General features: G+C 43.0%; 1 protein-coding gene across 8 annotated transcripts in view; it reads left to right on the forward strand.

Annotated features, from left to right (window-relative positions):
• The window catches only part of sptbn2 (spectrin, beta, non-erythrocytic 2), a 61,417-nt gene that overhangs the window by 26,654 nt on the left and 10,875 nt on the right, over nt 1-23,888 (forward strand). For all 8 annotated transcript variants that reach the window (XM_034099247.2, XM_034099249.2, XM_034099251.2 and 5 more), the window contains 30 exons: nt 2,204-2,355; nt 2,632-2,805; nt 3,077-3,168; nt 3,313-3,393; nt 5,658-5,773; nt 6,561-6,673; nt 7,318-7,505; nt 7,622-7,739; nt 8,626-8,784; nt 8,909-9,211; nt 11,308-11,461; nt 11,562-11,956; nt 12,049-12,312; nt 12,395-12,606; nt 15,078-15,215; nt 15,325-15,544; nt 16,032-16,568; nt 16,672-16,874; nt 17,647-17,737; nt 17,885-18,031; nt 18,804-19,067; nt 19,202-19,426; nt 19,546-19,635; nt 20,568-20,846; nt 20,930-21,060; nt 21,158-21,362; nt 21,455-21,829; nt 21,926-22,170; nt 22,680-22,818; nt 22,983-23,067. In XM_034099247.2, coding sequence (XP_033955138.1) covers nt 2,204-2,355; nt 2,632-2,805; nt 3,077-3,168; nt 3,313-3,393; nt 5,658-5,773; nt 6,561-6,673; nt 7,318-7,505; nt 7,622-7,739; nt 8,626-8,784; nt 8,909-9,211; nt 11,308-11,461; nt 11,562-11,956; nt 12,049-12,312; nt 12,395-12,606; nt 15,078-15,215; nt 15,325-15,544; nt 16,032-16,568; nt 16,672-16,874; nt 17,647-17,737; nt 17,885-18,031; nt 18,804-19,067; nt 19,202-19,426; nt 19,546-19,635; nt 20,568-20,846; nt 20,930-21,060; nt 21,158-21,362; nt 21,455-21,829; nt 21,926-22,170; nt 22,680-22,818; nt 22,983-23,067 — 5,895 coding nt within the window. The remainder of the gene's footprint in view (nt 1-2,203; nt 2,356-2,631; nt 2,806-3,076; nt 3,169-3,312; nt 3,394-5,657; nt 5,774-6,560; nt 6,674-7,317; nt 7,506-7,621; nt 7,740-8,625; nt 8,785-8,908; nt 9,212-11,307; nt 11,462-11,561; nt 11,957-12,048; nt 12,313-12,394; nt 12,607-15,077; nt 15,216-15,324; nt 15,545-16,031; nt 16,569-16,671; nt 16,875-17,646; nt 17,738-17,884; nt 18,032-18,803; nt 19,068-19,201; nt 19,427-19,545; nt 19,636-20,567; nt 20,847-20,929; nt 21,061-21,157; nt 21,363-21,454; nt 21,830-21,925; nt 22,171-22,679; nt 22,819-22,982; nt 23,068-23,888) is intronic.

Genomic DNA, 23,888 nt, shown 5'->3' on the forward strand with positions numbered 1-23,888 from the left:
ACACTGTGTTAGATTTAGATCTATTGGCTATCGGCAGAAATGGAATATAATGTAGAGGACATAACCAAATCCTTCACACAGCTCCTTCAATTGGTATAACTATATAATAAAAACGTGTGTGGAGATTTAGAAGCACACGACGACACTTTGTGGAGGGCTTTTTCATAAAGCGTGATGCAACACAACAAAAAGCCGTAACCCCAGTCCATTATGCCACGCGGAAAACATGACAAGACACCACAGAACAAAAGCAGTAGTAGCATTCCTGAAGTGCATTTTTTAAATGTGCAACTCAAGTCTGTTATTGCACCAGTTAACTGTTATCTCTCTCCATCTCATTGGGATAGTTCATGTGCTGTGTGTTCAACATGTGCTAGTATCTGCATGTGTCCTCAATTGTTACCAAGCTCTTATACAGGAAATGAGTGAGGGAGGAAAGAGTGAGGCATAATCCGAAAATGATACTTTACCTTTTGAACACAATTATCAAGCTTCCTTTGAAGTCTGGTGTAAGAAAGGGCATAATGAAAACAAGGTATTATTTCATTATTTCGATTTTAAGTTGTTGCTATACTCTGGTTCCTAAATCAAAGGTCAAATACAGAGGTCATGGCTGTATGGCATTAAGTATTTGAATAATATAAACCTGACAGTCCCAACACATTTGCTGTTTAATCATTACTAGGAGCTATCTGGATTACTTATTTCAAACTCTCGTACGGTATAGAAACAGGGGGGGTACCTTTAGCTTGCAACAGGTTCATCGTTATTTCACCCTTGAAGGCTTGCATGACATTTCAAAATCTGACAGTTGGCAGAGTGGTTATTTGCACAACATGCTTTCTTTAGGTCTTTCACATTGCTTGCACATTTTGGAGTGACTTAAATATATGAACACCGTGATAACTTTGTTATACTTCTTAAGCCACTTATGCTACTTCTTGTATGATACTGTACTCAATTTCCACAAGAGATGTGTGGGCATCCTAATGATTTTTATAGTTTTTCTAATAGAACTGTCATAATACAGCAACCTTGTAATTTAATCTCATGAATCTCTTTTTAAGATCGCAATATTAAAATGGCTGACCTTCACAATCTCCTTCTGTTACATGAACTGCCAAGATACTTGCACCTTGCCTCTGGGTTGAAAGTCTCAGCTTTGAATAGTGTGGCCTTTACACAGTAACTATTGTAGCACTAAGGTAGTTACTACATAGTTGAATAATGATGACATTTATATTAATACATCTTTTCCAGATACCTTAATGCTTCTTTCTGCAACATCAATTGCATTTGTACCTTCTGTTGTTCTTAACCACCATAGGTATTACATAAGATGGAGATGTCAGGTTTATGTTGTAACACTAAGCTGCTTTGAAGGAGACATCCTTATCATAAAGCTATATACATTGAACACTTAAAATACAGCTTTACTCAACGCTTGGCTATTTTAGGTTTGGTTTGTGAAGTAATATAAATGAAAATATGAAGGGTTTGCTATTTTGAATGTTTTGTTGTAGGCTTTGTTTGTTTGACCTAATTATTACAGAGCCGTTCCTCTGATCTATTTACTCTTTACTTCCGTTTTGTTTTTTTCTGCATGGGCTTGTGTGGACATTGCATTAATTACAATGCTAGAATAGTGTTTTCAAACGGCAGAAAGACCTTGTGTCCTAGAAAGGAGGTCACCTTGTTAGGTAGCAGAGCAGGATTAGCTTCTTACTCCCCTGGCCCATATGTCTGAGCTGCTGTTACAGCTTAATATATTGTGATTCTTTTTTTAAGTCCGGCCCAATAAAGAAACCACTCGTATAATTGCCTTTTCGGACAATTTAGAATTGTCACTTTTATCATCTAAACGCACATAATCAGGGTAATTAGCATAGCACACATGAGCGGAGCCATCAGTAAACATTGGTCTGAAGAGTGAACACCTCTCACTAAGCTGTCAATGCAGTGATCCCAGAGACGTAATGGTACAGCTTATCTGTAAAATGAACTACTCACGACACAGGCTGAAGTCCTTGTGATTTCCCGCTCAGGGCTAATCTTGGTTATTGACTGTGTTGGTGTTTGTTTAAAGCAAAATGTAATCCTTGTTAATATTTATTTCTAACAACAATGACACTCAAGCCAGTGGCGTCTCAGTTATCAGTGATGTAACTTCAGCATTTCTCCCTCTCTGTTGTGTCCTTTGCAGATGAGCGTGAAGCAGTGCAGAAGAAGACCTTCACCAAATGGGTAAACTCTCACTTGGGCCGGGTGACCAGTCGCATCGGGGACTTGTACACCGACCTCCGCGATGGCCGCATGCTCATCCGCCTTCTGGAAGTGCTCTCTGGAGAACAGCTGGTCAGTATCTCACAGACACACAGAACCCCCCCCCCCCCCCCCCCCCCCCTCTGTCCTAACCCTGACCCAAGCCCTGAGGGGCCATGACCCTCAGACAGCACCACGAGGAAGGAGAAATCATGCGCTCCAGTTCTTCTTTATTTTAGTGTGATTTACTTCTCCCCCTGTTTCTTGTTCTTCTCTTTTGAAATTGCTGATGTCCTAATGTATGTTTGGATCCCTTTTCGTCTATACATCTAACTTTTGTCTTCTTTGTTTTTCTTCTGCTCCCCACAGCCAAAGCCCACAAAGGGCCGCATGCGTATCCACTGCCTGGAGAATGTTGATAAAGCCCTGCAGTTTCTCAAGGAGCAAAAAGTCCATCTCGAAAACATGGGCTCACATGACATTGTGGATGGTAATCACCGTCTCACGCTGGGTCTCATCTGGACAATCATCCTTCGCTTCCAGGTAACACATAAAGCATATTAAGTGGAGCGCGTGCCACATTGCTTTACCTCTTTCAAAGAGAGAATTTAGCCTTTGGGACATCAGGTCTCTGCATGAAGCCCGTCCTTAGGCAAACTCACAAAATGTTTAAAAGGTTAAAACAGTATTCATGCTTTTCATGAACTCACAGTCATTGCCTGTCAATTTGTGGCCCCTGTTCTGAACGTTTTTATAATATACTAACAGAAAATAAATTACAGTTATAATATTGCGAGTTCTGCTCCGCTCACAGATCCAGGACATCAGTGTGGAGACGGGGGACAACAAGGAGAGAAAGTCAGCTAAAGAAGCCCTGCTGCTTTGGTGCCAAATGAAAACTGCTGGGTGAGAAGAGGGAGAGAGAGAGGACTCAATTACACATGTTTTACCATATTCCACCATGTATGCTTTACTTGGTTCTACTGCATTGGCCACTGACTTGTGCTGTGTTGAGTTAATGATTGATGACTTCTGCTCTGGCCTCTGCAGATACCCCAATGTCAACATCCACAACTTCACAACCAGCTGGAGAGACGGTCTGGCGTTCAGTGCCATCGTGCACAAACACAGGTCATTGACTTCTTCCTGTACTCAATGTTATCGGCTCCTACAGTAAAACTGGCCCCTGTTAGGCACACACGTATATATAATTAATAACAGGTCCTTTGTTTAAAGTGTGGATTTCAGATACTCATCCTGGAAATCAAAAAGGTGTCCGGTAACTCCCCCCCCGTCTTTTATCTCCCCTAACCTAATGCACCTGTCGCAGAAGCATCACACCTCTCAGGGGTGTTTTTATCCCCTTTTCCATTTAGGTCCCCTCATACTCCTCCCATCCTTCAATACGTCTGCAGTATGGCTTAAAGGCTGAAGATAAAATAGGGTGTAAGATGACCTAGATCACAGAAATAATAACCCACTTATTTCCAAAAATGAGCCATGTTTGATTACTCATGTGCACACCCTGCTGTTCAATACATTGAATGTCTGAGGTGATACTTGAACCATGAGTGCAAACATTGCTTTCGTTAGAGTTACTGAACCATGAGCTCTTCATGTAAATCTTGACGCTGCCATTTACATGATCAGGTTTCTTTGCAAACTTCAGAAGAGGCAACAAAGCAAACATTTACAGTATGCAAAGAGTTTTTTCCCTTACATTGTTAAAGTAACTGTAAGAAAATTCCTTAAAGGGGACATATCATGCAAAATGCACTTTTTGATGTCTTTCATACATAAAGATGTGTCCCCGGTGTGTCAGGGAACTCACGCAGCGTCAGAAAATAAAACCCTCTCTCTTTTCCTCCGTACCCACATCTCTAAAAACGGGGGTACAGCGGGGAGCTGATCCAGATTTGCGTCCAATATGACGTAATATCGGAGATGTGGACCCACGGCCATATCAGAAACGTTGCTATCAGAAACAATGCCCGACTGTTTTGGACGCAACATGGTCGGTGTTCACATTAGCATCGCTAACACTCAGAGCTAACCTGTACTGGATAGAGCATGTGTGTGAAGAAGCAGGAAATAAAAAGGAACTCACCTTGTGGTATAACCAGCAAGAGAGAAAGCCTTTGAGCTCCATACTGTTTCAGAGAGAATCCTTGATAATCCATGATATGGCGTTTCATCACCGCAGTATTTAGTTTAGACGGTAGCTGCCGGGTCCCGCATGAGCTCAGCCCCCTCTTTTTTTTTTATCCATTTTTTTTTTATAAAGCTTTATTCCCAAAATCAGCACTTTTGAAACATGAAGTGAAATATAGGGATATGAGGCATGGCTAGAATGGGTGATCTGTTTGGTATTTTGAGCAAAAACACTTCATAGACATGTTTTTTATATATTTGTATATGTATATATCTGAGACCTATGCTATTGCCTAAAAATAGCATGACAGGTGCACTTTAAGTCTATTGAATTAAGAACATGCTGGAGAACCATGATTATTGTACAATTCAAACTTTTGGATTTTGTGCTCATTCCCATTTCATTTTTCATTTCATTTTCATTTCAAACCTTTATTTAACGAGATTGGTCCCATTGAGATCATAGATCTCTTTTTCAAGGGAGACCTGCAGCATATAGGTTCCACATGAAACATAAAACAATAAAGGACATTATACATTATATTTACAGGATACATTTACATAGTTATAGACATTTACAAGTGCCCATAGTATCAACGAGCATTTCATTTAGCCTAGCTTTAAAAACATGCAGAGGAATGAGATTGCTCAGTTTCAATTGTTGCTGAAGATTGTTCCAAGCAAGTGGAGCTGCGCACATAAAAGCTGTCTTACCTAAGACAGTCCTTGCTCTTGGCACATCTAACAAGACTACATCATGCGTTCTCAGACAATAGCTGCTTGCAACTCTCTGTGTTATCAGAGAGCAGATATATAATACGGGAGTTTACCCAACAAAGCTTTATAACAAAACCCATATTTTGAGAACAACAGTTCTTGATTATTATTCAATGAAGTTTAATTATATATAAGCTCCCAAACCAATTGTTCACCCCTCTAATTCTTAAGAAGGCCCAACATAAAAACATGGCTCAGGCAACAATAAGCAATACTTGGCAGAAGCATCTCGTCTAATCCACAAATAAAAATCCTGTTTGCATGCATGTGACTATTCTTTCATCCAATGCTTTATCTAATGCACCCTGGTCTTTAAACAAACACATGCATTGGAGTTGAGTGCACAAGGTGTTTTCTCTTCATTAATAAAATGACTGTCTGTCAACCTGAGAAATATTGCAAATGGCTTGCACCCTACTTTACAATCCGTTAATATTAAAACCATAAATGTTCCCTGGTCATTGCAGACCTGACGTGATTGAGTTTGACAACCTGAAGAGGTCCAATGCTCACTACAATCTCCAGAATGCTTTCAATGTGGCTGAGAAGGATTTGGGACTCACTAAGCTGCTGGACCCAGAAGGTGAGTGGGTGAAGCCTCGACAAAAACATGAAGCATTTCTATCACAAGTCACACTGACGACACTGTCCACACAGGCACTGAACTGGGGCCTGTTGCCTGAACAGATAGATGGCTGTTCAGGATTACTGGAATTAATTCTAGTTTAGGCAACACAGCATCACATGTCAGCTACACTGACATCACAAAAAAATGGTGTTTCCATTTTAGCACCTAATCAACTTATTAAAACTTGACATTTAAAAGGTGAAGTGATGAAGTCATAATATGTCATTCAGCAATTACATTGTGATTTGCAGATTAGTTTTAAAGCAGAGCCTGCTGCGTAAAGTACCACATCATGATACACCTTATGTGTCGCTGATAAAAAAGGAACACTTTAAAAAAATCTGGTATTTGTCATTAATTTCACATTTTAAAAAAAATATCATGCAACCCTAGTTTAGGTTCTTTCACTTGCAAATGGATCATACTAGGGCTGTGCAATTAATTGTATTTTAATCTCGATTACGATTTTGGCTTGCAACGATTGCGAAAACAACGTAATCGAAATAAAACGCTTTTTTTATTTTTATATTGGTTTTTCAGTTTAATTATACTTAAAGTTCAGGGTAATCAACTGTTAAAAACATATTGTTAAAAAAAAAGTTATCAATAAATGGATGTTTTCAAAGTAAATGGATAATCGTTTTTAATAATCGTGATATCAATTATTGACCAAAATAATCGTGATTATGATTGTTGCCATAATCGCACGGCCCTAGACCATACTATCTTTTTTTAATTTCAGATGTTAATGTTGATCAGCCAGATGAAAAGTCCATCATTACCTATGTGGCGACCTACTACCATTACTTCTCCAAGATGAAAGCCCTGGCTGTGGAAGGCAAACGTGTTGGAAAGGTTTGCTTTGTTCTGTGTATCAGAATCAGAATACCTTTATTAGTCCCACGGAGGGGAAATGTGCGTAGTTACAGCAGGAAAAAGAGCCACAGACAGCTTAATGGTACATATGTTAAATATGTGACATGCATTTAAAAAAAAGTACTAAGTTATGATATAATAAAAAGTTACATAATTAAAAAAAAATACACATCCTGTAAAAGTTCTTAGGATTTAGCAGCCATGTATATAATACACAGTTATTAACGTCATCTATATGCACATCTAGCACATATTGCACGTATGTGGTTGGTATTTAACAGCAGCAAGTTACACAATTTACAAAATACACACCTTGTAACAGTTCTAAGGATTTAGCAGCAAAGTATATATGACACAGTTATTAACGGCATTTATATATTGCACATAGTTTGTTAGTATTTAGCAGCAAGGGGTGATGTAGTCTGTGTTGTGGTGTGTGTGGGAGGGGGGGGGGGTCAGCTAGGGGCTGTGCTGTTTGTATAGTCTGACCGCTACAGGAAGGAAACACCTGCGGTATCTCTCCATGAGACAGTGTATGCATGTTTAAAAACAGTGGGTACATGTACAGTTCATGGGAAGATGCCCACCAGTTGCCTTGATTCACAGATCCCTCTCTGTTGCAGGTACTGGACTATGCTATTGAGGCTGACCAGCTGATAGACAAGTATGAGTCCCTTGCCTCAGAGCTGCTGCAGTGGATTGAGCAGACCATAGGGACGCTGAACGATCGGCAGCTAGCAAACTCACTGAATGCTGTGCAGAACCAGCTCCAGGCGTTCAACTCATACCGGACTGTGGAGAAACCCCCCAAGTGAGTAACAGAAGGCTGGGTTAACATAAACACAATGAATGACAATCTGCTTGTTGTCCAATATAATCCATAGTGTGTTGTTCCAAAATGTTAAACCAAGGTGTCTGTCTCCCCAGATTTACAGAGAAAGGGAACTTGGAGGTTCTCCTTTTTACCATTCGGAGCAAGATGAGAGCCAACAATCAGAAAGTGTACATGCCAAGAGAGGGCAAACTCATCTCTGACATCAATAAGGTACGGGTTGCGGTATAACGTGCTACAAATGCTTTTCCCTCTAGAAATATGAAACTCATGTTTAATAATGTCATCAAATCAACACAAGTATGCTTCTGGGGAAATTGTTAAAGTTCCCATGTCGTGCTTTTCTGGTTATTACCCGTCCCCTTGTGTGTTATGAAGTTTTGTATGCATGTAAACGGTCTGCAGAGTCACAAACCCTCAAAGTACACCCCGTAGGGAGTAAAACTCTAACACCTGTCTATGCTGCCCCAGAACGCCTCGTTGGAGATTTCTCTTTTTCCATTGTTTACTTCTTGGGTACAGTGACATATTTAGTGATGTAACGTAACGTCCGTGGAGCCTTTACGTTTGGACCAATCCGCGGACTTCCTCACACACACACGCACGGCGGGACGTTGCGAGGCTCGCTGCTGCGAGGAGTGGGACACTGTGAGCTGGCTCACTGGTGTGGGGTCGGCAAGACACCGCGGAACTCAGCCTGAGCACACACACAAACTCCCAGCCAGGCTGCGGGTGTGTGTGTTCGGGCTGGGTCTCGCTGTCTCGTAGACAGCCACTGGGCTCACAGAGAGGGGGGGGGGCAGGAGCTCCAACAAGCCGTTAGGACAGAGAGTGAATACACATACTATACAGAGATGCTGTATGAGAAACCAATGTGAGTTTGAAAAATTGCACAGTATAAATCTATTTTAGTAGACCTCAACAATTATGTTCAGGAGAAATGGCCATGACATGGGACCTTTAATGTTCGACTGAATGTTTTCATAGCCCGCAGGATTATCATCTAAAAACTGGGTTTTACAATTCGGCCTCATCGTGTATGCAGTATATGTTTCCTAGTTGCAAGATGTAACCAACTGTTTCTCTATACATGTGGCAGGCATGGGAGCGATTGGAAAAGGCAGAACACGAACGAGAGCTGGCTCTGAGGAATGAGTTGATTCGCCAGGAGAAGCTGGAGATGCTCGCTGCACGTTTTGACCGCAAAGCAGCTATGCGGGAGACGTGGCTGAGTGAGAACCAGAGGCTGGTGTCTCAGGTAGTCAAACTAGATTTGATTCAATCAACAAAAACACAAATATATGGCTGGAGATGCTTTATTATTTCTGTCTGAATACATTGAATAGTTTTAATGTGATAAGCTCACTCATCTCTCTCACTAGGATAACTTTGGGACTGACTTGGGAGCCGTGGAAGCTGCCACCCGTAAACACGAAGCCATCGAGACAGACATCGGGGCTTATTGGGAACGCGTGGCTGCTGTGGAGTCCGTTGCCAAAGAGCTGGAAGCCGAGAGATACCATGATGTGCGGCGTGTGACTGCGAGAAGGGATAACGTGCTCCGACTCTGGGAATACCTGAAAGAGCTTCTGGCCGCACGTAGAGAGCGGCTGAACGCCCATCGTGACCTCCAGAGACTGTTTGAAGAGATGCGCTACATTATGGACTGGATGGCAGACATGAAGGTACTGACCCCCTGCTGTGCATTTCTTCTTTCTGTTGGCTTTGTTTTTAATCAACACAAAGGAATGTTCTAATCCTCTCAATGAAGTGAGTCGTTGTTCACATATGGCAGCTTTAGTGTCTGTGCTAATCAGTGCATCATTAACGGCAGTAATTAGCTTTACTGAATGTGGCTAGACTTCAACCACTAGGAGTGTTTATTTTTCTCCTTGCATGCTTAAATCTTGGTTAAAATGTGTGTTTTTATCAATAATTATTACATGTCTTAGTTGAATACTCGATTCTGATTGGTCAATTCAGAACACGTGACACGTTGTTAATCCAGTAGTACAGACCGCCGTCAAGCACGTATTGACCGTTGTTAAGGACGCTCACATCTGCACAAAGAAGTTCGGTCGATTTAACTGGATGCAGTTTTCGAACTGACAAGACAAGAGCGACAAGAAAACAGGGGAGAAGTAACGGGCAGAAACCCTCCTTTTTACGCAGCGGTCCAGACGTAGACATCAAACCGCAAAACATATTCAGTTGCCAGTTACTTTGGCATTAGGGCAGGGATATCTAGATACTTTCCAAGGTTTGACGTAATGAATTGTGCTACTTTTAAAGCAAGCAACGATGTTTTCAAATCTGTAATCAAAAAGCTCCGCCTTCCTGCCGTTGCTACGTATTTCAAACGGTAACAACGGACTATTTTTCTTAGCGGATGCATGTCAATTTAAATCAATACATACAACTATTTTGTAAATCAATAAAAACATTTTCTAAATCCATAAAAGCATTTCAATTCATATTGGGAGTCATGTCGTTACTTTGTTGAGAATGTGGCCATGTAATAAGCGGGATAATGTGCAGCGACTTGGTCATTATGGAGAAATTCTTCTTTTCCCCATAATGACCAAGTCGCTGCACATTATCCCTTACTTGTTTTCAAATTGTGAACATCCATATATAAGGCATCTGTTTAAAATACTAACATGCTTGCCTCTCAACACCTTTAACCAAATATAGCTTATATCTTATTTGGTACTCTTATCATTAATACTAACTAACAAAGAATTGTTTTAATTTAATGAGGAGAAGAAGAATTAGATGGATGGATTCATTGCTTCTGTAATTTTCAGTGGTTACTAGAATCATGTTGTTAATGTCTTGGTTTGTAATCAGCCATTACTATATAATGAGAATGCTTGTAGAGAGAATATGATGTCTTTGTTTTACTGTGGCTTTAGCACAGTGTGGTGTCGTGATATAATGGTCTTCTGCTCTAATGGCTCAGATAGAGGAATTCTCTCAGCTGTGGTTTGAGAACCAAGGCTCAGGCTCCCTGTGTGTTCAGGTTAATGGTCTGAGGATGCAGCTCGCTGAAATTCTATCCGCTGTTATAATAGTTTTTTTGGTCGGAGGATTAAAGGACCCATGTCATGCTTTTCCAGTTATTACCCGTCCCTTTGTGTGTTATGTAGCTTTTTATGCATGTAAACAGTCTGCAGAGTCACAAACCCTCGAAGTACACCCTGTAGCGAGTAAAACTCTAACACAGAAAATACCTGTCTGTGCTGCCCCAGAACGCCTCGTTGGAGATTTCTCTTTTTCCATTGTTTACTTCTTGGGTATAGTGACGTATTTGGGTATAGTGACGTAACGTAACGACTTCCTCACACACACACACACTCGGCGGGACGTTGCGAGGCTCGCTGCTGCGAGGAGCGGGACAGTGTGAGCTGGCTCACTGGTGTGGGGTCGGCGAGACACCGCAGAACTCAGCCTGAGCACACACACAAACTCCCAGCCAGGCTGCGGGTGTGTGTGTGTTTCTGGCTGGCTTTCGCTGTGTCTCGCAGACTGCCACTGGGCTGGGGGGGGGGGCAGGAGCTTCAACAAGCCGTTTAGGACAGAGAGTGAATACACATACTATACAGAGATCCTGTATGAGAAACCAATGTGAGTTTGGAAAATTGCACAGTATAAATCTATTCTAGTAGACCTCAACAATGGAATTATGATCAGTAGAAATGGCCATGACATGGGACCTTTAAATGTTTTGCTTTTAAAGATGAAATAACTAAATATTCCTTTCTTCTGTGTTCTTTTTCAGGGTCGTCTGCAGTCTCAGGACAGCGGCAAACATTTGCATGATGTTTTAGACCTCCTGCAGAAACACACTCTGGTAGAAGCGGACATATCCGCTCAGGCAGAGAGGATCAAGGTGGTCCAGGGATCTGCACAGCGCTTCACTTCCTATGAACAGGGTGAGTCCTTTAACAGGTTTTTAACATATTCCCTGTGCAGAACGTGCAGCTTAAGTCTTACCTATGTGGGCGCAATTTCATTACCTTTTTCAAATGCCAGCCTACAAACCGTGTGAGCCGGGGCTAGTTAGTGAGAAGGTCGACCAGCTGGGTCAAGCCTATGAAGAACTCGGTCAGCTTGCTGCAAACCGCAAAGTTTGCCTGGAGGAGTCGCGCCGTCTGTGGCAGTTTCTGTGGGATATTGGAGAGGAGGCAGCCTGGATCAGAGAGCAGGAGCAGATCCTGGCGAGTGGGGAGTGTGGCCGTGACCTCACCTCTGCCCTTCACCTGCTCAGCAAACATGAAGCCTTCACGGATGAGATGGCAGCCCGTTATGGTCCCCTGAGTAACAGCATCGCTGCCGGAGAAGCTTTGGTTGAGGAGGGACACTTTGGAGCCCCAGAGGTCACCGAGAGGATTCAAGACATCCATGCACAGTGGGCACATCTGGAGGAGGTGCGTGGATATCACAGTCTCTATACATAATAAAGCTATTCCAAATATTCTTTTTTTGTGTTTGTAATCTTTTCACTTTATCTACTCCCTAGACAACCAAGCTTAGAGAGCAGAGCCTCAAGGAAGCTGTGGCCCTGCAGCAGTTTCAAACAGATGCTAATGACATGGAGGTATGGATCATGGAGACACTTAGACAGGTGTCCAGTCAGGAGGTGGGCCACGATGAGTTCTCCACCACAACCATTGCCCGCAAGCAGAGGGAGATCGAGGAGGAGATCCAGAGTCACCGCCCCGGCATCGACTCCATGCATGAGCAGGTCCAAGCAATGCCAGAGGCCTATCTAACAATCCCTCAGGTATGTGTGCTTTGTTTTTCATACTTCTTCAGTGATGACATGCTGCTTGTAGTACTAAATTATTGTTTGTGGCTGATTGTAGGTGGAGGGTCGCCTTCCTGCTATTGAGCAGCGCTTTGAAGAACTGGAGTATCTGTCAGTAGCTCGCCGCCAGGCTCTGGAAGGCGCCCTGGCCCTCTACCGCATGTTCAGTGAAGCTGGTGCCTGCCAGCTGTGGGTGGAGGAGAAGGAGCAGTGGTTACACAGCATGGAGATCCCCACCAAACTAGAGGACTTAGAGGTGGTGCAGCAGAGGTCAGTCATGGGGTAAAGGAGGGGAAGAATGCTAATAGAGTGCCACAGTGACGCATCCTAAAACCCGGAAGTAAGTTAGCATTTGGCCACTTCCGATTGTCAAATCGGCAATTCGACAAAAAGCAACGCAATTTCTCCATAGGATTTTGGAAAATAGCTGGAAATCAGGTCTGTGGTTGAGACACATTTAAGAGACGGATCACGTTTTGTTCTACGACATTAAATCCATCAGCAGTGACCCCACTGGTGATTTCTGAAGAGTTTACGTGTCTGAAAAACAATGGTTTTTACCAAGTGGCTGAATAGGACTACAGAAGTTGTCGAGGCCGTTGTACGTCATTACACCGAACACGTGAACACTCCCGCTAAGTTTGTTTTCCCCCGGCAAGTACCTGCCTCCTGCAAACTGTTAAAACAAACGCTTCAACTTGTACAATTTAGAATCTGTAGTTTTGAATATGGATCTTAAGTTGGCGTGACGTTGAAGCAGCAACCCTGCTGTAGTTCGTTTATAGCATAACGTTAGCATTTTGCTTCTGGCGATTACATTTATGATTCGAAAATTATAAAAGTAGGATAGACACGTGGATATTATCCGGCTGAACAAAACGTGATCCGTCTCTTAAATGTGTGTCGACCACAACCTTATTTCCAACTATTTTCCAAAATACTATGGAGAAATTGCATTGCGTTTTTGTCGAAGGAACCGGAAGAAGTTTACTTCCGGATTTTAGGACGCTTCACTCTATAAAGAAAATATTACATTTATAAGACACAAGCTGAGTTCTTATCCCTAGGAAATGTGTGAAATAATAACTCAGAACACATAATAATAATTTCCTTTGTGAAATCAAACACATAAGTTAGTGTTATGACATTGCAAAGAAAATGTTAATTGAAAAAATGCTATAACCATTTAAACACACATTTGGTAGCTCTAATTTATTCCTAAAAGTATACAAAATGTCCCTGTTCCCTCTCACAAGAAGTTTTCATATCTGCTGAAATGTAACGTGAGAACACAGAAACTGCTCTCATTGCTGTCACTGATGAACTGCACACTGCCAAAGCAGCATCCCTCTCCTTTGTCATCATCCTGTTGGACCTGTCTGCTGCATTCAACACGGTGAACCATCAGATCCTCCTTCGCACTCTCCAAGAACTTTCCCTCCTCACCTCATACCTCAAAGACCGTACCTACAGGGTAACTTGGAGAGGGTCCGAGTCCGACCCTTGTCAATTAACTACAGGGGTCCCTCAGGGCTCTGTTCTTGGTCCCCTCCTCTTCTCCCTGTACACAAACTCGCTCGGATCTGTCATTAGCCCGCATGGTTTTTCATACCACTACTACGCTGACGACACCCAATTAATTCTGTCCTTTCCCCGCTCAGAGACCCAGGTCGTCGCACGCATCTCTGCTTGTTTAGCTGACATCTCTCAGTGGATGTCCGCTCATCATCTCAAGCTCAACCTTGACAAAACTGAACTGCTTTTCCTTCCGGGAAAAGATTGTCCCACTCTTGACCTGACTATCAACATCGGCACCTCTGCTGTCTCCCCGACCCAGACTGCAAGGAATCTGGTTGTGACCCTAGACCTGTCCTTCACTGCAAACATTGCTGCTACAACCCGCTGCTGCCGATACACGCTTTACAACATCAGGAAGATACGTCCCCAGCTGACCCAGAAAGCGACGCAGCTTCTGGTCCAGGCTTTCGTCACCTCACGCCTAGACTACTGCAACTCCCTCATGGCTGGTCTACCTGCATGTGCCATCCGACCTCTGCAGCTCATCCAGAATGCAGCGGCTCGTCTGGTCTTCAACCTTCCTAAATGTTCCCACACCACGCCGCTCCTCCGCTCCCTTCACTGGCTTCTGGTAACTGCTAGAATTCACTTCAAGACACTGGTACTTGCGTACCATGCTGCAAATGGATCTGGCCCTTCCTACATCCAGGGCATGGTTAAACTGTACACCCCAGCACGTGCTCTACGCTCTGCATCAGCCAAACGACTCGCTGCGAGGGAGACCCAAGTTCCCATCAGCAAAAACACGTGGGTTTGCTATCCTGGCTCCAAAATGGTGGAATGAGCTCCCCATTGACATCAGGACAGCAGAAAGCTTACACACCTTCCGGCGCAGACTGAAAACTCATCTCTTTCGAATCCACCTCGAGCAATAGAATTACTAACAAAGAACTGCTAACAGAGCACTTATATACTAATAAAGGACTGGCTTATCTATAGCCAGTTGAGTAGCACTTGAAATACTTGGCTCTATGAAACCTGATGTACTTATATGATTCTGTTTTCTTCAAGGTTGTGTCTTCCTGGTCGAATGTACTTATTGTATGTCGCTTTGGATAAAAGCGTCAGCTAAATGCAATGTAATGTAATGTAATGTAACGTCTAAATTAGATTATGTTTTCAGAATGATTGAATTGATGCTTGGTTTATATTTATGGCTGCAGATTTGAGACACTGGAACCTGAGATGAACAACCTAGGCACTCGTGTCACTGATGTGAACCAGGTGGCCGAGCAGCTGCTGAGCTCCGAAAACTGCAAAAAAGACCAAATCAACCAGACACGAGACCAACTGCACGACAGGTCAGAGCCAACATATTAGGCCTCATTAATCCACTCCTTTCACTTAAATATAATTGTACTGAGCAAGCTCTAGTTAGCATTTGAATCCTACATCTGGTGTCGTCCGTAGATGGAACGAGTTTGAAAAATTGGCTGGCCAGAAGAAAGTTGCCCTGGAATCGGCTCTCAACATCCAGAACTACCACTTGGAGTGTAACGAGATCCAGACATGGATGAAGGAAAAGACCAAAGTGATTGAATCCACCCAGAGCCTGGGCAACGACCTGGCTGGAGTGATGGCACTGCAACGCAAACTCACTGGCATGGAGAGGGACCTGGAGGCCATTCAGGTATGGAGAGGTTGCATGCTGTGACTTATTGGAACAGAACAGAAATGATCAGATATCAGACATTATTACAGCTTTATGACGAGGTATGTTGTCATCATAATAAAATACATTTCATTGGTATTATAGTGCTTTAAAATGTGAATTTTGACAGATTAAACAAGTGAAAAAATGGAAGTGAGGATGAGATCTGGGCGTTAGGTGGGGGGAAATCATCTTCAAATCTATGTTTAATATTTCTTTCATGTCCTATCAATCTATCTATCTCTCTATCAATCTATCTCTCTATCAATCTATCTCTCTCTCAATTTATCTCTCTCTCAATCTATCTCTATATCTATCAATCTATCTATCTCTCTCTCAATCTATCTCTCAATCAATCTATCTCTCTCAATCTATCTCTCTATATATCAATCTATCTATCGCTCTCTAAATCTATCTATCTCTCTATCTATCTATCTCTATCTATCAATCTATCTATCTATTTCAGGGCAAATTAGATGACATGAAAATTGAAGCTGAAAAGCTGGCCGAGGAACATCCAGATCAGGCCGGAGAGATCCAAGGGCACCTGGCAGGGATTCAAGAGGTGTGGGAGGAGCTGAACGCCACCATGAAGCGGCGCGAGGAGTCGCTGGGCGAAGCCAGCAAGCTGCAGGGCTTCCTCAGGGATCTGGATGACTTCCAGTCCTGGCTGTCCCGCACCCAGACAGCCGTGGCCTCAGAGGACATCCCCACCTCTGTGACGGAGGCTGAGAGTTTGCTAACCCAGCACGAGAATATCAAGAACGAGGTGGATAACTATAAGGAAGACTACGAGAAGATGAGGGATGTCGGTGAGGAGGTCACCCGAGGTCAGACGGATGCCCAGTACATGTTCCTGGCCCAGAGGCTCCAGGCTCTGGACACTGGATGGCATGAGCTGCGTCGTATGTGGGAGAACCGTCACAGCGTTTTGGCCCAAGCCTTTGACTTCCAGACGTTCTTGAGAGATGCAAAGCAGGCGGAGGCTTTCCTCAACAGCCAGGTGAGAAAATACATACAATGAAATGCTGTGCCACAAAACTTTATTGAAATAAATCATGTTTCAATTTTTTTTTAAACAACATTGTTCTCCTCTGTGTGTGTAGGAGTATGTGCTGTCCCACACAGAGATGCCTACCAGTCTTCAGGGAGCAGAGGAGGCCATTAAGAAGCATGAGGACTTCCTCACCACCACAGAGGCCAGTGAGGAGAAGATACATGGTGTGGGGGAGGCTGGACGGCGCCTCATTAATGACAGTAATGCAAACTCTGATAAGATCCAGGAAAAAGTGGATTCAATCCAGGAAAGGTTAGAGCAAAACCAAGTCTTTTTGTATTTCTTTTGAATAGAGTGCCACAGTGACGCGTCCTAAAACCCGGAAGTAAGTTAGCATTTCTACCACTTCCGGTTCCTTTGACAAAAAGCAACGCGATTTAGGAAAATAGCTGGAAATCAGGTCGGTGGTTGAGACACATTTAAGAGACGGATCACGTTTTGTTCTACGACATTAAATACATCAGCAGTGACCCCACTGGTGATTTCTGAGGAGTTTACGTGTCTGAAAAGCGATGGTTGTTAACATGTGGCTGAATAGGACTACAGAAGTTGTCGAGGCCGTTGTACGTCATTACACCGAACACTTAAACACTCCGCTAAGCTTGTTTTCCCCCTGTTCTGCTTGAAAGCAAGTCCCTGCCTCCTTCAAACTGTTGAAACAAACGCTTCAACTTGTACCATTTAGAATCTGTATTTTTTAATATGGATCTTAAGTTGGCGTGACGTTGAAGCAGCGACCCTGCTGTAGTTCGTTTATAGCATAATGTTAGCATTTTGCTTCTGGCGATTAGATTTATGATTAGAAAATTATAAAAGTAGGGTAGACATGTGGATATTATCCGACTGAACAAAACGTGATCCGTCTCTTAAATGTGTGTCGACCACAGACCTTATTTCCAAACTGCATTGGTTTTTGTCGAGGGAACCGGAAGGAGTTTACTTCCGGGTTTTAGGTCGCGTCACTGTGGCACTCTATTTCATGTTTGAAGAGTAGTTTGTTAAGCTTTCCCCTTATTTCCTCCAGGCATCTTAAGAATAAGGAGAATGCTAATGAATTGCTGACAAAGCTTAAGGATAACCGTGAACTGCAGCACTTCCTACAGGATGGACAGGAGGTAAACAAAAAAACACTGTTATGAATAAATATGGGATGTGATATGTGATGATTGTGAAAATTAGCTAGTATTGCCGAAAACTAACTATAGAGTTTGTTTCTATTGTTTGTTTTTATTTCAATTGTTATGCTATTCTCTTGTTTGTAGCTCACATTGTGGATCAATGAGAAGATGCTGACGGCACAGGATATGTCTTATGATGAGGCCAGAAATCTTCACAGCAAGTGGCAGAAACATCAGGCCTTCATGGCTGAGCTGGCCTCAAACAAAGACTGGCTGGACAAAATTGATAAGGTGTGGCCATTTTTATATTCATTGTCATCAAGTGTAATGTCATTTAACACTAGAACCGCCAGAGGTCGCTGTATACCTAAAACCGCCAACAGGTCAAATGTACCCGCTATTGATTTTCAAGGTACAATGTTCTTTTATTTATCATGTAGAACAGTGAGTTTTGATCGCACAGGGAAGAAACTTGTACCAATAGAATCTGTGGACTCTCAGATTTTCATGTGATATAGTTTGTGCAGATAGCATGAAGTATAAAATATCGCTACCAGTGCTGATTTAAACGCTTGGTGTTAGACTTGTGTTTTGTTTAGGTACAAATCTCTCTATCTCTCTCTCTATCCATCTTATAACTATCTATCGATCTATCTATAACTATCTGTCTATCTATCTATCTCTCTCTATCTGTCTACAGTATCTATCTATCTCTATCTATCTATCTATCTATCTATCTATCTATCTATCTATCTATCAATCTATCTCTCTCAATCTATCTCTCTATCTCTCTATCTACTGTACATAACACACTTTCAGTAAAAGTCACGGACTGGGAGACTTTAATATTTTATTGAAAAAAAGTGACATACAATCAAAAAACAGCTGCGGGTAAAATTGACCCGTTGGCGGTTCTAGTGTTAAAAAGCACTTGGAAATCTATTCATCTGCGCGTTGATCAGTAGGTTGATCCTCAAGGCTAGATAGCATATCAATAATATATTATATTTCAAAGCAAAACTGACGCTAATTCAAGCTTGTTCTTGTTTTGTGCCTCCAACAGGAAGGTCAGGCGCTGGTGGCAGAGAAGCCGGAGCTGAAGCCTGTTGTTCAGCAGACCCTGGAGGACCTCCAGCGGCAGTGGGAGGAGCTTGAGGGCACCACCCGCACCAAGGCCCAGTGCCTGTTCGATGCTAACCGGGCAGAGCTGTTCACACAGAGCTGCTCTTCTCTGGACGTCTGGCTGAAAAACCTTGAGGGTCAGCTGCATAGCGACGACTACGGCAAAGATTTGACTAGTGTCAACATCCTGCTCCAGAAGCACCAGGTAGACTGAACTGCTAGCAAAGCTCAATGTATGCCATCTATAACAATGTGCAATGAAACCTGGCAAAACCCTTAAATGGAGATTGCCAAATGTCATAACTTCTTGTCTAACATTGTTTTACTTTCCCCGTGTAGATGCTGGAGAACCAGATGGAGGTCAGAGAGAAGGAGGTTCAGTCCATCCAGTCTCAGGCTCTGGCTCTGTCCCAGGAGGACGCTGGCCTCACTGAGGTAGACGGACAGCAAAAGCATGTCACTGACAACTTCTCCAACCTTCAGGACCCTCTCAAACTGAGGAGACAGCGGCTGCTGGCCTCCAAAGAAGCACATCAGTTCAACAGAGATCTGGAAGATGAAATTGTGAGTCTGATTACCTGACTGAATGCATCAATTAAATATAGAAGTTTGGAGAAAATAAGTGTTTGTATTGCATCCTGTTTGGACCGATTGCTATATCAATTTGTCTGTTTTTCTCTCAGCTATGGGTGAAAGAGAGGATGCCCCTGGCAGACTCCACAGACCATGGAAAAGACCTGCCCACTGTGCAGCTGCTGATAAAGAAGAACCAGGTACACTGATACTTGCTTTTTTTTTGTATTACTTTGTCCAAAAAAAAGTAAAGGCTTAACCCTTAGATTCCCTTAGAGTGACTGGACCCTACACTCTTCCATAAGTGGGTCAAAAAGGACCCGTATTAGAATAATATGTGTTTTTATGTCATTTTTGTCATTTTGGTTAAGAAAAATTACTTGTATAATATTTAGTATTATATTTTGGTTCACACTAGAAATATTTTATATTTAATTTTTCACTATTTATAATTTTATAATTTCTTTTTTACATTTTGAAAAAAAACGTTTTGAACATATTCATGCAAAGCTCTCCGCTATTCTGAGACCCTCACAGTACCAGTCCCTTTTCAAAACTCATCTCTTCTCCTCTTGTCTACTCATAGCCCACCCCCCATCAATCCCTGCCAGTTGATCAAGCTTGTTAGTCCTATACCCCCCACCCTAACCTTCCCTTATATTGTAAGGTGATTTTTAGTCCTTGAAAAGCCCTATAAAAATATAATGTATTATTATTATTATACTGACAGGTATCAGATCTTGCTGTGTAAAATAATCTTCCTGAGAGGTGTCACTTGTGATGTAGTCTGTGTGGTCTACAGTGAATGTATTCCTGAGAGCCACAGGTGATAAGAATCAAAGGTTCCCATAGGATCCCATAGAAATACATGCGGGTCACTTTTGACCCACTTATTTAAGCTTGGGGTAGAAATACAAAAACTACAATTTCTTAAAATGTATGAAATTTAAATAAAAAATTTGAATGGCATGATATCCAAAACATGTTTTTTGAGGAATAGCTGGAATATGAAATGATAAAGAAATTTAATTACAAAGATACTTCAAGAAAACCACCTCACCAGGTCAAAAAAGACCCACTTATGCATCTAAGGGTTAAGAAAAATGACCCTTCTTCTCTGTTTCTGAATCAGACACTGCAGAAGGAGATCCAGGGTCACCAGCCGCGTATTGATGAAATCCAGAGACGAGGCCAGACTCAGAGCCAGGTGGACGGTGAGAGGCAGTCGGCCCTTGAGGAGCGCCTGGTTGAGCTGGGGGAACTCTGGGATCAGCTGAAAGCCGAGACAGACAAGCGCCATGATCGTCTAATAGAGGCCAACCGCGCCCAGCAGTTCTATGCTGATGCGGCGGAGGCAGAGGCCTGGATGGGAGAACAGGAGCTGCACATGATGTCAGAGGAAAAGGCCAAGGTAAGATGGGGGAAATAAAAGTGAACGCTCTTTCACAACCTTATGTCTGGAGAAAATGTGATCATTTCCTATTGGTTTCCCAGGATGAGCAAATAGCGCTAGTGATGGTCAAGAAGCACCAGACCCTGGAACAGGCCCTTGAGGACTACGCCCAAACCATCCACCAGCTGGCCAACAGCAGCCGCCTTATGGTCACCAGTGAACACCCAGAGAGGTGAGAGAGCGCAAATAGATATGAATGTTGGAATGACAGCGTGTCACAAAGATGTACAAACACTGATCTGTCTTGCTGTCTTTCTTCATTTACGCAGTGAGAGGATCAACCTACGGCAAGCACAAGTGGACAAACTGTATGCAGGGTTGAAAGACCTCGCTGAGGAGCGTCGCGGGCGTCTTCAGGAGAGGCTGCGGCTGACCCAGCTGAAGCGGGAGGTGGATGACCTGGAGCAGTGGATTGCTGAGAGGGAGGTGGTAGCTGGCTCCCACGAACTAGGACAGGACTATGAACATGTCACTGTGAGTGTTTTATCTCCATCTCATACTTTAGAGACACTGATGCTCAGGGACATTTAGCGGAATTAATTGCGCCCTGATTTTTCTCCTGGCAGATGCTGAGGGACAAGTTCCGGGAGTTTGCTCGTGACACCAGCACCATCGGCCAGGAGCGAGTAGATGGAGTCAACGAGCTGGCAGACGACCTGATTGAGTCGGGTCACCCTGAGAACGCCAGCGTGGCCGAGTGGAAGGACGGGTTGAATGAGGCCTGGGCCGACCTGCTGGAGCTGATCGACACACGCACACAGATGTTAGCAGCCTCTTACGAGCTGCACCGCTTCCACCAGGACGCCATGGAGGTGCTCGGACGCGTGAAGGAGAAGAAGGAGGGTCTGCCTTCAGACCTCGGCCGGGATCTGAACACCGTTCAGCATCTACACAGGCAGCACAACACATTTGAAAATGACATCCAGGCCCTCAGCGGACAGGTCAGAAGCCTGTTTATAAAGAGATCTCATGTGAGACTCCAAGAGAGACACGTTAATAGAAAGCTCAATGTCCTCTGTTCCTCTTTGAACTTGTAGGTGAACCAGGTGCAAGATGACGCTGCACGCCTCCAGAAGGCTTACGCTGGAGAGAAAGCTGATGACATTAACAGGAGTGAGAGTGCTGTGTCTATTGCCTGGGAGGCTCTGCTGAAGGCCGGTCAGGCCCGCAGGCTCCTCCTGCTGGACACTGTGGAGAAGTTCCGCTTCTTCAACATGGTGCGAGACCTCATGCTCTGGATGGACGGCGTCAACCTGCAGATAGACGCTCATGACAGCCCCAGGTGAATGTTATGTCATGCTTCATTCACAGATACTGTGATGAATGCTGTAAGAGATGCTCCAAGCTCCATTTTCTTGGCTGATTCTTTTATGACAAATAAACATTTAACTGTATTTTAATAATAAAACATTGACTATTTAAAAAACCTGGACAAAATCCAACTGAAAATGAATTGCAATATATTGCACTTCATCTGGCATATTTTACTATCATCGAAGAAACATGTGCAACCGGTCTAACAACACAGTAGTTCCAAATGTTTTGTAATGCTTTGTACGGTTGGCGTACAGTAGGGGTTAATGACGCTCGCACACAAAGTGGAGAGAAACATTGTTCATATCATCATCAACATTGCAACCATACAAAGCAGGTTGAAAATAATCAAAGTTTTCCTTTAGGTTGTTCCTTTATTGCTCACTTCATGATGGGGTTGATCAATCAGTGCATCTAAATGCTGTATTATGACAAATATGTTTAGATGTCATCTCCTTCTCCTTTCTTTTGTCGTAGGGACGTGTCCTCTGCAGGGCTGGTCATTGCCAATCATCAGGATATCAAGTCAGAGATTGAGACCAGGGCTGACAGCTTCACCGCCTGCGTTGATTTGGGAAAATCTCTCATCAACAATAATCACTATGCATCTGATGAGGTACTGTGCAGCGGGACATTCTCAATTTAATCTGCAGTCATTTCAATGCATATTCAGAATAAACTACTCTTGGGGAAATGGGAACACACTTAGTGTTTCATTTTGGGGTGATTACTTAATGTTTTCATGATTCCTTTCCTTACTGTAATTTCTTTGATTTATAGATCCGAGAGAAACTGGCTCAACTGCAAGAAAAGAGAGAAAGGATCAACAGAAACTGGCAAGACAAGATGGACCATTTACAAATTGGTATGCATCCTTAGCATGTTTTATAGTCTGTAAAAGGGCACATTCAATGTAATAGTGCCATTGCAAAAAAAAAACATGAGGGACACTTGAGATTGCTACAGGTAAAGGTCGCAGATAAAATACAAACATGTGTCTTTTTATGTTATGTTACGAATATTACCAAGATAGATTGTTGCTGCAGATGTGAAATTTCATCCGTCAAGACTTCGAGTTACACACTACGTGGTATTCTACAAGTCATGTGTGCAAGCTCCTTTTTTATTGGTACTACCGGTAATTGCACTATTGCCAAGGTAGAGCCAGGACTCTTTCTGTGTAGTTTATCCCTGAAATTATGACTTGCAGATCAATGCAAATAAGATGGATTATTGTCCCTTTTTCCTAGCAGCGTATTTTACTATAGAGAGGCGAAGTCCCTCCCTTTCCGGGGGACCTCCATGGGACCTTATTTCGGAAAAATTATGTATTGCAGTCAATGGCGAGAGAAACGTTATCTTTCGATCCCGTTTGAATTGTGCCACGAATTACACATATGATGTTTGTCCATTTAAAAGATAATTTTGCCAGTTAAAAAAAAGAAATTGCCGTAAAACTGTGAAGTAAGACTTTTTTTGTGTGAAACCGCTCAATGAACTACATCTCTGGTCTCACACAACAACACACGTCACCAAGATGGCCGTCACTACTGTCTTGCCAAACAAGGGATTGACCACCCTCACTATCACCACAATGAAACACGTCCAGAAGAATGTCATGCAAAGCTGCCTGCCTGCCTTCCTTCGATTCTCCCTGAACTGCCTGATCTTTTTAATGTGCAGATA

Source organism: Pseudochaenichthys georgianus, chromosome 14 (genome assembly GCF_902827115.2).
Source record: "Pseudochaenichthys georgianus chromosome 14, fPseGeo1.2, whole genome shotgun sequence".
Classification (NCBI taxonomy): domain Eukaryota; kingdom Metazoa; phylum Chordata; class Actinopteri; order Perciformes; family Channichthyidae; genus Pseudochaenichthys; species Pseudochaenichthys georgianus.